The sequence below is a fragment of the Podarcis tiliguerta genome (genome assembly GCF_965153285.1).
Source record: "Podarcis tiliguerta genome assembly, chromosome: 11".
Taxonomy (NCBI): domain Eukaryota; kingdom Metazoa; phylum Chordata; class Lepidosauria; order Squamata; family Lacertidae; genus Podarcis; species Podarcis tiliguerta.
The window spans coordinates 36,354,003-36,368,689 of record NC_139544.1 but is presented as its reverse complement, the minus strand read 5'-3'; the positions used below and the strand labels follow the sequence as shown (position 1 = coordinate 36,368,689).

Genomic DNA, 14,687 nt, shown 5'->3' with positions numbered 1-14,687 from the left:
AAGTCAACATCTAGACTAAAAGAAAGCCACAGTCAGGATAGGAAAGGAACTAGATATGCTTCGTGAAGGGTTTTGTAAAGGGAATACATAATAACAATTAATCATGCCCTGGAAAAGAGTGTGAAACGTTATCCAAGTTTATGCATTTCAGTGAGTTTGTTGCAAAGGAGATTTCAACACAGCAAAGTCACAACTAGGAGCAAATGGGCAATTGTGTGGCTTTGGAAACTTGTGCAGTTTTCTGTATCTTTTTGTAAAGTGGGTCTGTGGGTCTGTCGAATCTGTAGCCTCAGCTTGACAGCCTTAAAGGTGTCAGTGAGTTTATAGAAACAATCCAGTGTGTGTGTATGTGTCTGTTTGCTTAATAGTTTAAGAAGTTTGCAACATTCAAAATTCAAAGAAAAATACAGCATTTATTTCAGAACACATATATCCACTGGCTGCTGTGCTGATTTAGTTTACTACAGGAAAACCTCAATCAGTACTAAAATATTCTGCCAAACAGTGTGTACAATTTCAGCATTTATCTCCTATTACCAATTTATTTCAAAACTAGCTTTCCTAACACCAACAGTTGCTTGATACAATAAACCAAGACTACCAGGGCTTAGCCAGCAGGTGGTAGCACTGGGATAATAGGAAACTGTTTGCACAGTGATCCCATATCAACCTGCTATCAAGACATTGTCAGGAAGGTAACATTACATATAAGTAGCTGTTATAAAAGATACTAGGAAAAGAATTACATTATCCAAATAAATACACACACACACAAAATCTCTAACCATAGCAAAACAGACACCACCTATAAAGGAATTTCTAGTCTCCACACTATGAACATGAGCCTGAGATCCCTGCATGTAGGAACAGGATACATGCCCACTGTGTATAGTAACACCAAATCACCACTTTGATGGTGCACCCCCTAAAAAAAAAAACTGAACAAAATATCCCTCCTCTCTCCACAGCACACAGCTTACAGAGGAATGTGGGTGAAAAATTAAAAAGGCAATCTAGAATTTACTCCCTTAACTTTAAAAGCTAATGATTACTTTCTTTGGAAGAAAAGGCTGTTAAATTATATCCATGACTTTGCTTACAGCTGATCAAAACAGCAATATATTAGCTAAAACTCGGTCAATTCAGGGAACAATAATATCACTTCTATAATGCAGCTTGCGGCAAGAAAGCAAGTACTTACAACTAGCATTATTCTGTGCACATCTCAACATATTTTAAAATAAAAAAAATATTTTAAACTGCAGGCGATGGCCACCCTAGAGATGCTGCATGAAATGGCTTTACCATGGTAAGGGCTTTCCCCACTCCCACCCACAGCCCCACAATTTGAGCTCTAATGTTTGAAAGTAGCATGTTGTGAATCAATATGCTTCCCAGTAATACTACGTTTGGAAATACCATTTTTTACATCCACATCCTGCTGCTAGTGGCCTCCCTTCCCTTCTACTACTCCCAGGTATTTTCTTTCCCATCCGCCTCCTATTCTAAATTTCATGTTTTATCCATTTAACTTCTGCTGCCCCCAAACCTTTATTACCTTTTTCCCCTATGTGTTTAACAAAACACTTTGCTGTATGTAAAAAGAAATAGGTTCCTCCACATTAGGGACAAGGAGTTTAGCCTAGTTTGTTCTTGATACTCTATGCTAACTTTATACATGCAACAAAGCAAAGGAAAACAGCAAAATATGTCACACACACATCACCAGTAGGCTGAAGTGACAAGACTCTTCCCTTTGTGCAATGTACTTTTCATTATTACCAAAACAAAACAAAAATTACTGTCATTACAGTGCTTGAGTGAGCTAAGAGGTTTAAACATCCCTGACAAGAATGCAGGGACACGGGTGGTGCTGTGGTCTAAACCACTGAGCCTCTTGGATTTGCTGATTAGAAGGTTGGCTGTTCGAATCCATTTGATGGTGGTGAGCTCCCATTGCCCTGTCTCCAAGCTTCTGCCAACCTAGCAGTTCGAAAGCACATCATTGCAAGCAGATAAATAGGTACAGCTGCAGTGGGAAGGCAAACAACGTTTCTGTGCACTCTGGCTTCCATCATGGTGTTCAGCTGTATCAGAAGCAGTTTAGTCATGCTGGCCAAATGACCCAGAAAGCTGTCTGTGAACAAACGCCGGCTCCCTCAGCCTGAATTGAAATGAGCACCGCACCCCATAGTTGCCTTTGACTGGACTTAACCATCCAGGGGTCCTTTACCTATTACCTTTTTACCTGCATTAACCCTCTACCTCACCCCATATGAACTGAAGAAAGTGCACACGACCAATGGTCTGATCTGATATAAGGCAGCCTCCTATGTTCCTGTGCCAAATAGGCAAGAAACTCTTTGCTGAGTAGTGAATGAATTAGTGTTTTACCTTTTTATTTCTGAGGTAGGCTTTCTTGGCTGAAATGCGCCCACGCCTTGCTTCTAGCTGGCGGACTTTCTGCTGCAATTTCTGTAGCTCTTCTCTTTGCAAGTGTATAGATGCTGCCATATCTTCTTTTTCGAGCATGGCTTCCATACTTTCATAGGTATCATAATACACTACTTCATCTCTTTTCTCTGTTAGAAAATACTAACAATTTTAATAATTTTAAACATGCACACACACAAACTACACAATGCAATAAAATCTAGATCAACCTTCAGTTGTGATAAACAGAATTATGTAGAAATAAGTTGTTTAATGATATTGGAATGGGTCACAGAGCCAGAAGGGCTTGAGGGTTGTAGTCACACACCAACACTGATCTAATACCACACAAAATCCCAGCTATAGTGTGACCAGAGCAGGAAACAGGAGCAACTAATGGAAATTACATTACAGGTGACTGAGACCAGGCTACAGAGGTATTTTCTCCCAAACAGATATAAGGATTGTGGTGCTCGAACCGACTCCAAGTGTGGCAAACTCCATTCAACACAGAAGTTACATCTCTCATCACCCTCAATAATAAATTCAATTTATCCAACATTTTGACTCCAACTAGGACAATCTTTGATACCTCAGAAGGAGAAAGAAATCAAAAGCCAAACAGTTAAGGCCACAGTTCTGTCCACGCTTACCTGAAAGTGAGCCTTATTGAATACATTTAGATTCACTTCTGAGTAAATATGCATAAGAACTGGAGTGGGAAATTTGCAGCCACAGGATAATCTCAATAACCAACTTGTACTACAGCTGCCTATGGCATATTGTTATAAATAATATACATGTAAAATGAATGTATGTCACCTGAAATAAGTCTTTTGATGCTTTCAAGTTGTGCTGTCAGCAGCAGTTCTTCACACTTCAAAATTTCAAACTGTACTTCATACAACTGAAGTTGCAGGTCATAATAATCAGATTCAAGTTGATCCAAATGGGCTATGGCTTCTGTGCCACCTTGTAAACTCTGCATCTGAACAGGAAATATATAATAGTTACAACGAGATGACCTATTAAATCTTAACTCTGTCACAAAACGTTTACAATGCCTCCTATCAAGAAGTATTGTGAAGTTTTTGAGCTTTATGGGGGGGGGAAGGGTTATTGGTTTGTTGTTTTTATTTTAATTACGTCTTTGTGGTTTTATGATTTGATTTTATTCTGTGAACCGCCCTGAGACCTCTGGTTATAGGGCGGAATATAAATTCAAATCAATCCATCAATAAAATAAAATAAAAACTATTTAAAGGCATTTTAAATGAAAAGTATATTAATACTACATAAACCTTAGCTTCATATGCATCATCTAACTCTCCCCACTTTATTCAAAGGGACTTATATCTCCAATATGAGGATAATAATATTGACCTATAATGCAAGCCTTTTGGAATGACCGAAATGTACATAATCACACTGAACCCTTGGTGTGAGCTGTAAAAATGCTAAGTGTAACTATTGTTTTCTAAAGACAGCCACACAGAAATTAATTTTCACACCGAAAAGCTTATTGGAATAAAACAAGGGCTGAAGAAAAACAGGACACTTTGTTTCTTCTGCCCCATGAAATACACCATCACTTTTGGCAATTTTTCAGACTGCAGAAATGGGAACAACAGTATTTGTATAGAGGGAAGTCTCCCTGGCACACATTCAGGTGCCCCGATGCACATGATGTTCCCTTGGCACTTGAATTTCAGGCAGCAATGACATCACAGAACGGGCTCTTCACAGCCCCCAAAGGCTGCTGCTCCGGTACCAATTATGGCAAAAAGAAAATCTCCCAAGTAAAACAGTGACACTGCCACACAATTATTTTCATTTCCCCTTGCTAATATTGTTGCACAACCAAACCTGACTAGCTACATGATAGCAAACAAGGCAGCAGCTATGTTTTTAAAGAAGAAGAAGAAGAAGAAGAAGAGGAGCCAAACCTGCTGTGAACCTCTCTGAAAAGGTGAGCTTTGGAGAAATCTATTGAAGAATTTTTTTGGGTTACCAAAAAAACCCCCTATTTTTACAGTAAGTGGAAAATGTTTGCCTGTGAACATGCAGTTTAGCCCTTAATGCAATGTCCTAATATTCTATTCTAGGTACCTGCGCTGTTTTACACATTTAGAGAACTACAAAGACTACTTGATGATTTGGCGTTTCTAGCTGTCATCACAAAGACATGGCCTGGCAGCTGAACTGCAAAACAGGATCTGGTATGCCTCCAGGAAAACTCTTCACTGTTCCCTTTCACGCTATAACTACCCATATTCTATGCATTTATATACAAGTGCTTAAAGGAAGAAACTAACTGTGCTCATGGGTTTAAAAAAAATAGCTTAAATGTATTTGGTATCAAGTAAAATAGAAACTCAGTCTTGTTTTCTTCCCTTGCATCCAAAGTCTTCATCCGCACTGTCAAATTAGGACCCAAAATCCAGCAGGGACTGCTAAATGATGCAAGCAAGGGACAAAAAAATCCCTAATTATGTTATCAACAACTTTTATGAGTGATAGAACCACAACAATGGTCAACGTTATTTCAGTATGCCATTTTCAAAGAAGGGACCCAAATTTTAAAGCACAAATAGTTAAAGCAGAATTATCTAGCAAAAGAAAAGCACACTGGAAAACATTTTTTAAAAATGACAGCATATAGGACACTATGGCAAGACTGCAAAGTGTAACACAGAGAAGGAAGAGATGTCAGAGAACCATCAGTTCCCTCTATAGGGCATGACACAAACCAGAGGTCCAAGAACCAGAGAAAATATCCAGGACCAGATTTAAAGAGGCAAGTAAAGACTGCCAACAGAAGCAGATCCAAGGTGGGCCTGGAGTCTTCCCAAAGTTATTTTAGAAGGAGAATTCATAGCAAATATCCAATGATCCATTCTCTGGATAATGTCTAGGAGTTCTCCAGTGCCACCATGGGATGTGCCAAAGCTCAGCCCTTGAGGACGGGAAACACTCATCTACCCATGAAAACTAGGAAGCAGGAATAACCTTTTAAAGTACCTTTCCCCCAAACATTGCCTCAGCTAAAGCACTGTCGATTTTATGCTTGGTAAAAGTGGTTGAAGTAGCCCATATAGACCTTGCACATTTCCAATGAAGAGGCATTATTTGAACAGGCAGCAGAGGTAGCTGCAGCCCTAGTAAAAAGAGCAGTAACATTAAGGGGTGAAGGGCGATACTAAGCCTCATATGCTGTAGTAATTCAGGCACTGAACCATCTAGATTCTAGACCATGTAAAGAAGGACATCTTTGTACCCAAAGTTATGGAATGAAAGATGAACAGAAAGTCAGATTTCTGAATTAGCTAAGTTATTTAGAGATATAGTTTGAGAGCCCTTCAAACATCTGGTTAATGCCCTGGCCACTCTAATGAGAGAGTTTAGGTAAAAGGAAGAGAGCAATTTTTCCTGCAAACAGTGAAATGAGTTCACTTTAGGCAGGAAGGAAGGCTAAGTTGGCGAAAATACTGAATCCAAATGAAAAATGCAAAAACAAAACAAAACATCCTACCCACCCAAAACTACTGGGCAGGACCTCAAAAAATCCTCCTGTTTGTTCTGCGTTCTCAGAATGTACTCAGTCTTGTGGGACAGGAGATTGGACTCCCTGTGCATTGAATGAGGCCTAGTTCATTCTCCCCTACACTTTCCTCAGTTGATTCTATGTATTGGCCACATGCTATCATTGGGTGAAGGTAAAAGAGGCTGCCAAATGACTGGAGGGGAAACTAGATGGTCTTTTCCAGAGCCCCTAGGGGCAATATTGAGTCTAAAACAATCAGAGCAGCCAGTGGATGTGACGAGAGTGGAACTTGGCCCACGGCACAACTTTGATGCTGGAAATCAGGAAACCAAGCACATTTTGTTGGCTAGATTGTCGCAATTAAAATGCATCTTGTATCTTTAAACATTGTATTAGTCAGTTGACAACCCCAGTAAGAAGAAGCACTAGACCCCAACTTGTGTATTTGATAACCTTGTAAGTACATGTTTGTTAGATAAATTTATGTTCAAGCATTACATATAATGCTTTTAAGAACATGCATCTTATCTCTGTATTCTATTATATCATTTTGAAAGTTAAAGTTGCATTTTCAGTTGGACTGAAAAATTGTTTGTGAACTTTGCAGAACAGAATGTAACAACTTTGATAAGAAATAATACAAGCCTTAGTGACTTCATGGAAACCAGGAGTTACATATGTGTTTTTATGAGAATGATTTCCCTTAAAGAGGGCTAAGAAGCAAATAAACAGATGTAGCCTAGCAGATGAGCGAGCTGGCAATGTGGACTTTGCTATAAACAAATGGAGGATGTTCCTATGCAAGCGAAGAGAACAATATTGAAACAATTCAAACCTGGATCTTGGCAGAGAAGAATGATGTTTTCACAAACCAATTGAAATTATAGATTCTATGGGAAAGAACTTTTGTATGCCACAACACATGACTATAAAAACAGTTCTCTATCAATATCAACTCAGAGGAAATATGGGGCAGAAACACCAATGGTGGAGAAGATCAAGTAGAACCAAGAAGGCCAATTGGAAGAAGCCAATTGGGAAATGAATTACAATTTGAAGAAAGGATTATAATTCAGAGATTTAAAACTGCAGAAATCCAAAGAGGCAGCAGGTATCTGCAGGCTTCATGTTTTTCCTTTTTTTTCTCTTACAGGATCTCTAGCTCAGGTCTTTGGTGTGTGGGTGTACTCCATCCTCTGTGTGTGAATTTAGGGTTAGTGTGCTAGTATCTTCACTCCAGCTTCTATTTCCCTTTTCCTCCAGAGTCAATCTTCACAAGGGAGAGAACACCTCACTGGGTAAGTATTTTTAAATAATAAAGCTTTGGCCCTTCATTTTTGGTCTGGTTGTTTGTCCTTGTATTTCCTTGCAAAGGAAGACCACAGGCTGCTATCTTTGCATTCCCTGTGCAAAGAAATATCCTGAGCTATCTGTTTTTCAGGCCTGATCACTTTGACACACACACATACCAATGCTGTTGCCCGAGGTTTACCATCCATCCCCAAACTGTGTTGTAACAAGTTCCTCCCTCGCTTGAAGCAACAAAGGGGACCTGACCAGCAGGTTGTCTAGATAGGAATAAATGTGAATACCTTGCAGACTTGATGCAACACCTTTACCATCATTATCTTTGTTAAGACTCTGGGCAGTGAAGCAACATTGAAGGGTTGGGCTTTGAATTGAAAGTCCCTAGAATTTATTTTCAGCAAATACTATTACACAATAAGGATGGGTGTATGTTAAAGAATCCCCCTCTCCCAGAAGGCAGATGTTAAAACTTTGCAAAGAAGCATAAAGGGTATGTGTGCAAATTCTATGGCAATAATCATGGACAGGAAGATTAGGTTTCTGCTACCTGAAGAGCGCTGCCTCTTTGGTAATTGACAGAGGATACCACAATCAAATCCTGAAGCTAAGGTGGTGTTTGCTGACTTTGCTGATCCAACAAGACAGCAAGAAAATCTTTTCCCCACCTACATTTGCTGCCTCATCAATCTGTCCTCAGTTAAAACCATTGGTGGAAAGGCAACAAGGATTAGAAATGTAAGAAGGAAAGCAGAGGCAGGGAAAAGAACTGGGGATAGAGCTGAAACAGCAGTTTTTACATTTCTATCATCTGACCTGTCTATTTACAGCAGCCTTAATCCATGGCTATACTGAAGGCCTCTAGCTTGTCACCCAGAGAATCTATGTATATAATAGCATGCACATTTATTTAAAATAACTAATGCACTAATTCACAACAAGCATGTTGAAACAACTTGTGTGCTTCAAACTTCCAATGAATTACTGAAGTAGTATTTACTTGCAGGGCTAGTTTTTGCAGTAATGCAGTCTGGTAATAAATTTCAACATGAATAAGCACTTTCTTTGATAAATGTCCCTCAAAATGATCAAGAGAATCAGAATCAATTAAGTGAGAGAGACATAAGTCAGATTTTGCAGTGAGTCAGTTGTACAAATCAGTTCATGCTATTCCTTTTAAAATGGAGCTCTGGAGAAAAACAGAAAATGCTCAATATTTTTCTATACCGGCTGCAAATGGAGACTACAGTTTTAAATGATGCCATCAATGTGTATGGCCACTTCACAGAGTTCTATAATCAAAAAGATTGCTCCTGACTCAAGAGCTTATAAGCTGCGTTTTGACAACATGGAGACAGTGGGAAGAAAAGGAAGAAAGAAAATGCGGTGAGTATCACAATAATCTAATCACAAATGGGGCACTCCATATTTTGAAGTGATTTTTTTTCTATACAAGGATAACTTCCAAGTGGGGGAAAATATTCATACTATCTTGCCATCCAAATTTTCATAGAAAGTAAATCACAATTAGCTCCCGCATTCCTGAAAGATAAATACATTTATGTAAAAAAAAAATCCAGTCTCTCCAATAAGTCAATGTAGTAGCGGATTTTATATTGTTTTCAAAGCAGTTTGAGGTAACAAACCAATTTATTTTTGTCTTTTAAAAATCTAATTACTCTAAAAAATTACCTCTTCTTTTAACGCATGTTTCTTCTGTTCCAAACAGATTTCTTTTGCTCTCATAAGCTGCAAAGTCTCCTTAGACACTGCATACTGAAGCTTTTCCATTCGTTCCACTGCTGCGGCCCAAGCTGCCTTACCAAACTTTTTCTGGTCTGCTCGCATTCGATCATATACAGCTGTAAAAAATGATTTTTTAAAAAACAGCAGATTTGTCATATATGGAAATGTTTCATATTTCATTACAAAACTTGGACTTAAGCATATGTTTGTGTAAAGAAATAAAACAAAATCTTTATTGCTTAGCCAAGGGCATAATCCTACACAGGATCAGACAGAGAACTACAGGGACTAAGGTTGGGCAGGTATGGACATAAACTAATTTACTGCCCCCTAAATAAAAGGTATGGTATATCCAAAAGCTACTATATATTTTGGAAAGTGGTTTGTTGTCTGTCCATTTGTTCTCTATACATTCAGACACCTTGGCACAAGAGTTTCCTAGGTGAGGGTGGCACTCTTTGTCAATGGATGCCAGACGCCATTCTGAATCAAGATGGTGGACCAAAACATGAATTTGGGTGAACTCTTTTAGTATAGGTTCAGACGCATCTCAACATGACATCGCCAAACACGGCACGAGAGCTCCTGAGGCCAGCAAACTTTGTCACCATTTGGATGCCATTTTGAATCAAGATGGAGGACTGAAATGTCACAATGTTTTACGTGTCTATCAAATTTTGAATAAGTATTTTCAGATAACCTATTTTGCTGTTTACTGACAGATCCTGAGAACAAGGATACATTTCACAAAGGTTTTACTTGTGAATGAGATATTACATTGCTTCTTATACTGCATCATCCTACAAGTTAATTGATTCACAAGAAAAATTAATTATTTAATTCACAGGAACATTAATTAGCAAGAACAGGCTAATGTATATGTTAGAAGTTTACAAAATCCCTTTTCACTTTGTTAGCAGCCTATAGCAGCAGTAATGTCAAGATCTTTCAACATCAATATCATTTTCAGTCCGAACATACAAGTACTCAGTTTACAAATCAAATCACAAACCAAGAATGGTTTTTAAAAATATAAGCGATCTCTCCAAATTTAGTGTGAAATCTCAATACCTCAAGCCTGAGAAAGAGTTGAGTAACATGGAGGCTATGAACACAAGAAAGAATCGGACAGAAGGATGCATAAATGAATATCAGGGCCTTCCAATCTGAGAAGTGGCTAGTACACTATAAGGCATAGAAATACTATCCTAGGAGGGAGGGGGTGAGAAGGAAGGAAATGACTCAATTAAAGCCTATGCCAGCCCCTTTCCCTACTGCTATGAACTATTGTGTAAATGTTTTTGAAGAGTCTGAGGAAGGAAGGAAACTGTAAGATTCTCACTTTTCCAAAATGATTAAGCTTCAAGAGCCAAGAACCATTGCATCAATCCACATTCTCCATATTATACAATGGACTTTGCACAAAAGCAGCATGACTGTCTCCATGGAGGCAGCCCGCCATCTTTTTCCATACAATGTTCCTGGGAGATCCTCTGTTACAATGCAAGGAAAAAATATGGCTGCCTCCCTGGGTACAATACCATCTCTCTCACTCTCTCTCCTCCTTTCCTTAAACAAAATCATGTTCCATTGCTAGCATGGGCAACACTGGACCCATTTTAATGCATTTTTTTCTGGCCATCCCAGACAGCTAGTATGCGGGTTAATAATAAATAATTAATAATAATAATAATAATAATAATAATAATAATAATAATAATGTAACGTTAGACTTCAAATTGTAAGTACTTAATGAAAAGAATGTGCTAAACCTGTACTGATTTTTATAATCCACATGGAAGGGCAGGTTTAATCTACAGATGAATACACGTGAAAAGTGACACAAACCAGATGAAGTCTTATTTGTCCATCTCTACTAGCAATTCATAAAAAAGCAATGACAGTGATTTGAGACAAAGTAAGAAGGTGCAGCTATAAGACCTTGGATCATGTAAGTAAGACTTCCTAGTTCTTAAAAGGCCTTTACTGGAAAACATGAAGTAGTAAAACTCCATTACCTTTCTGTGCTTTTGCTGTTATTTCAAAATATTTAACAGTGAGGTCTTGAATAGAAAGCACAGCCATGTGGGCCTTCCGCTGCCAGTCTGCATCTTCTTTTTGTAGACTCTCAATTCTTCTAGGTCCCAGGTAATCATTCTCTATGGATATCTGAAAATAGATCAGTACATTATATCCACCATCAAAGCTTAAAAGCTACACAGAAAACTTCAAAAAGTTAAACTGTTTAACAATTATGATATAGATGAAATAATTTAACTGGGAAGGACAGATGAATGATCATGTGCTTTCCGGAACTGCTTAGAAATAACTTAGGGAGATAAATCTCACGAGCAAATGTTTCCCAAATTATTTGCTCTTAGCTACTAATCTGAGTAAGCATTACAGCATGGGTAAATCTTCATAAATTTGCATCGGATCCAAGCATGAGAAAGGGACTTTTTGAAGTGACAAGCTCAGTCACAGCACACGCATTTATTCGGACATCTGTTGTCTACCAATGGAAGGACTCAGGTAAAAGGATGAGAGCCATCCTTTAGATAAAGGTTTGGAAAGGTGAACAATACAGCTTCTTGCTGAGAATTCACAAGCAATCAAAGCTCCCACAGAATGCTACTGTCTGGAAGGAGAAATTTCCAAGACATAATTTGTACTGAGAGGCACTCTGCAAATCAAGTATCACATGAGCAGTTGCGCACAAATCCCACTCTACTTCTAATGAAAAGCTTTTGCAGGGGTCTGCAACTATAATATATCACTTTTCTGTGGGGAGAGCATGCTTAACTTGGGCTGTTTTTCCTCACAAATGAAAATGATTAGCATGTTACTATGGATAACATGCCATTCATATATTAAAAGCATATTTTGGCATATATCCCAATCTCTACCCCTTAAATGATCTAACTGATTTGGTTTGAAGAGATTTATAAAAAGGCGTATTAGGAAAGCAATCTTACTCATTAAACACAATTATACCCTGTGTTCCCTATCCTTAGAACACTACAGAAATGTTAGAGTGCCTAAATTTTTAACTATTCCTTGTACAAAGGACAAGAGCAAAATGAAACATCAACTTATCTTTGCTTTAACAAAGGTTTTATTACACTGGTAGGTAATAACTTCCTGACAGTAAGAGCTGTTCGACAGTGGAATTTGCTGCCAAGGAGTGTGGTGGAGTCTCCTTCTTTGGAGGTCTTTAAGCAGAGGCTTGACAACCATATGTCAGGAGTGCTCTGATGGTGTTTCCTGCTTGGCAGGGGGTTGGACTCGATGGCCCTTGTGGTCTCTTCCAACTCTATGATTCTATGATTCTATGAATTTGCGCTATGGAAAATGTGATTGGCTGGTTCACAAAGTACATCCACGGAACTGTCTTTTAAAGATATTAGTATTGTTTCAGGATTTTCTATATGAAATGTGCTTGCATGACTATTAAAATTTAAATCAAACTTCTAAAATGGACTCTGGTGTCTCCTACATGATTCCAACCTTTGTTCAAAGAAAGAGGCTTCTGCGGGAAAATACCGGTACTTTGAAACATGTAGGCCAGTGCCCTGAATGATAGTCAGGGGTGCCACGGGCAGCACCAGCCTCTGACCCTCTTTCCTTCTCCCCCTCTTCTGATGCCCTCCTGCGTCTCTGCCTCCCAAAGGCTTGCACGACTGTTTATTGCAGCAGCCCTGGCTACAAGCTCCCTAGGGAAATGATGCCCCTGGGGCTGGCCAGAGGGTGCTAGCCAGGCCCCTGTGGGGCAATGTGAGGAGGCACCTCTCTTTGGGGCGGGGGGGGGGGGAGGCTCAAAGACCGGGGTGGCAGCTGCAGTGGCTCAGAGGACGGCCAAGGAGAGGAGAGGAGGCTGAGGAAACACTCCAAATGGGAGGGTGTTCAAAAAAGGGTGAGAAGCTGCCAGTTCTGCAAGCAAGGGGTGACATAACTGGGTTCCTGAGTCCCACAGGGGTGCCGCAGAAAGAATGTAGCTGGTCAAGGGAGCCGTAGACTCAAAAAGGTTGAAAACCTCTGATGCAGGTGATTAGCTACTAAAGAAGAAGAGGAGGAGGAGTTTGGATTTGATATCCCGCTTTATCACTACCCGAAGGAGTCTCAAAGCAGCTAACATTCTCCTTTCCCTTCCTCCCTCCAGATGTTGTTGGACTATTACCCCCATTAGCCACAGTCAGCGTGACCAGCAATTAGGAATGATGGGAGTTGAGTCCAACATTTGGATAGCACTACATTGGCTATCCCTGTGCTAAAGACTCAAAACCCATAGTTGAAAAGGTAGAGCTAGAGGTGTGTTTCATCTGTCGCAGGCAAACTTTTTGAAAGATAAAATAACCAAGCATATTGAAGGACAAACAACAGGCTCTGCTGAAGCGGAATCAACACTCAGACCCTGCTTGTGGGCTTTCCATAGGCATCTAGTTGACCACTGTGAGAACAGGATGCTGTATGAGATGGGCCAATGGCCTGATCCTGTTCTTATGTCCTTAGAGGCGTTTGCCTGTAGTGGCTGTATGCAAATGCAGACAGGTACAGAGTGAAACATTTGCATATATCAAGAGTTCTCTTATCTGAGGCAATGAGGGTAAACATACCTCAAATTAGAAAGGGGTGGGGTACTTCACTGTTCAGTCCCTTGCCCTGCCTTGCATAAGTCTTTGCTCTAAACAGTCACCTACAGCATGAAGCTTCTTGTGTCAAGGGGTTCGGGTACACTCAGAATAACAGTAGGACAAAGCACTTCAGTAACACCTCAGGTGGTTAATGCTTCATTATAAGAAGAGTGGTCCCAGACACCTTGTAGGAGGCAGTCATCAGATCAACTCTATTAACATTAGAAGCCCTCCTTTGATGGAGATTATTGTAACAACAATGGCGTGCTCTGGTCCTGGAGTGCTCTGGTCCATGGGGTCACGAAGAGTCGGACACGACTAAACAACTAAACAACAACAACATTGTAACAACTATAAATATCAACAACTATTAGCCAGTCACAAGTTTTCCCTTTGGGGGATATTTGGGGATTCTACAGGTGGTAGAGCAGAGCTTTTGAAACTGTGTTGGAACACATTAGTGTGTCGGCTGCAGTATGTAGGTGTGTCACGCGACCGCTTCCCGCACTCCTCCGGGACTGGAAAGGGGTTTGTTTAACCTCTGGTTTGCTAGTAAAACTGAATTAATGTGTCATGAAATGATGCATGTCTAAAAAGTGTGTCATCGACATGAAAAATTTGGAAAGCTCTGTGGTAGAGGATCAATTTTAGCTTTTATGAGCACCATTAACTATCTGGACCCATTCTGATTTGGCACCCAAACACAACTATTTTTATACACAGCAGGTCAGTGGCTTTTTGTTTTTCAAGACTTCTAGTCTCTGGCCTGTGGTTCTGCCATTTTCAGATGTTCACGTGACTTTTACTAGATCTCTATTCTGCTGCATATGGCTGCTGCTACCTGTACTGTTTTTATTGTTTTAACTGGGCCCATTTTTATTCTAAGTCACTCTGGATATTTTAACAAGAAAGCAGCACAGAATTTAGATCAATCAATAAGAGCAATAAAAATATGGAATTCCAAATAAAAATTCCAAACTCTCCAGATACATGCCCTAATTATAGATCAGATAGATAAGACAGGCAGA

At 39.6% G+C, this 14,687-nt stretch overlaps 1 protein-coding gene and 1 long non-coding RNA gene across 5 annotated transcripts in view; one reads left to right on the top strand and one right to left on the bottom strand.

Annotated features, from left to right (window-relative positions):
- Positions 1-14,687, bottom strand: part of JMY (junction mediating and regulatory protein, p53 cofactor) — a 45,383-nt gene that overhangs the window by 16,569 nt on the left and 14,127 nt on the right. For all 4 annotated transcript variants that reach the window (XR_014503050.1, XM_083403840.1, XM_083403842.1 and 1 more), the window contains exons 3-6: positions 11,047-11,197; positions 8,975-9,144; positions 3,256-3,421; positions 2,395-2,582 (exon numbers count right to left, since the gene is read on the bottom strand). Coding sequence is in view for 3 of the 4 variants with exons in the window: in XM_083403840.1 (XP_083259966.1) it covers positions 2,395-2,582; positions 3,256-3,421; positions 8,975-9,144; positions 11,047-11,197 (675 nt within the window). In the remaining variant the exon portion in view is untranslated. The remainder of the gene's footprint in view (positions 1-2,394; positions 2,583-3,255; positions 3,422-8,974; positions 9,145-11,046; positions 11,198-14,687) is intronic.
- Positions 3,614-7,275, top strand: LOC310660164. The gene is made up of 4 exons (XR_014503262.1): positions 3,614-4,402; positions 4,539-4,652; positions 6,585-7,088; positions 7,241-7,275. It is a non-coding gene; the product is annotated as an uncharacterized lncRNA (long non-coding RNA).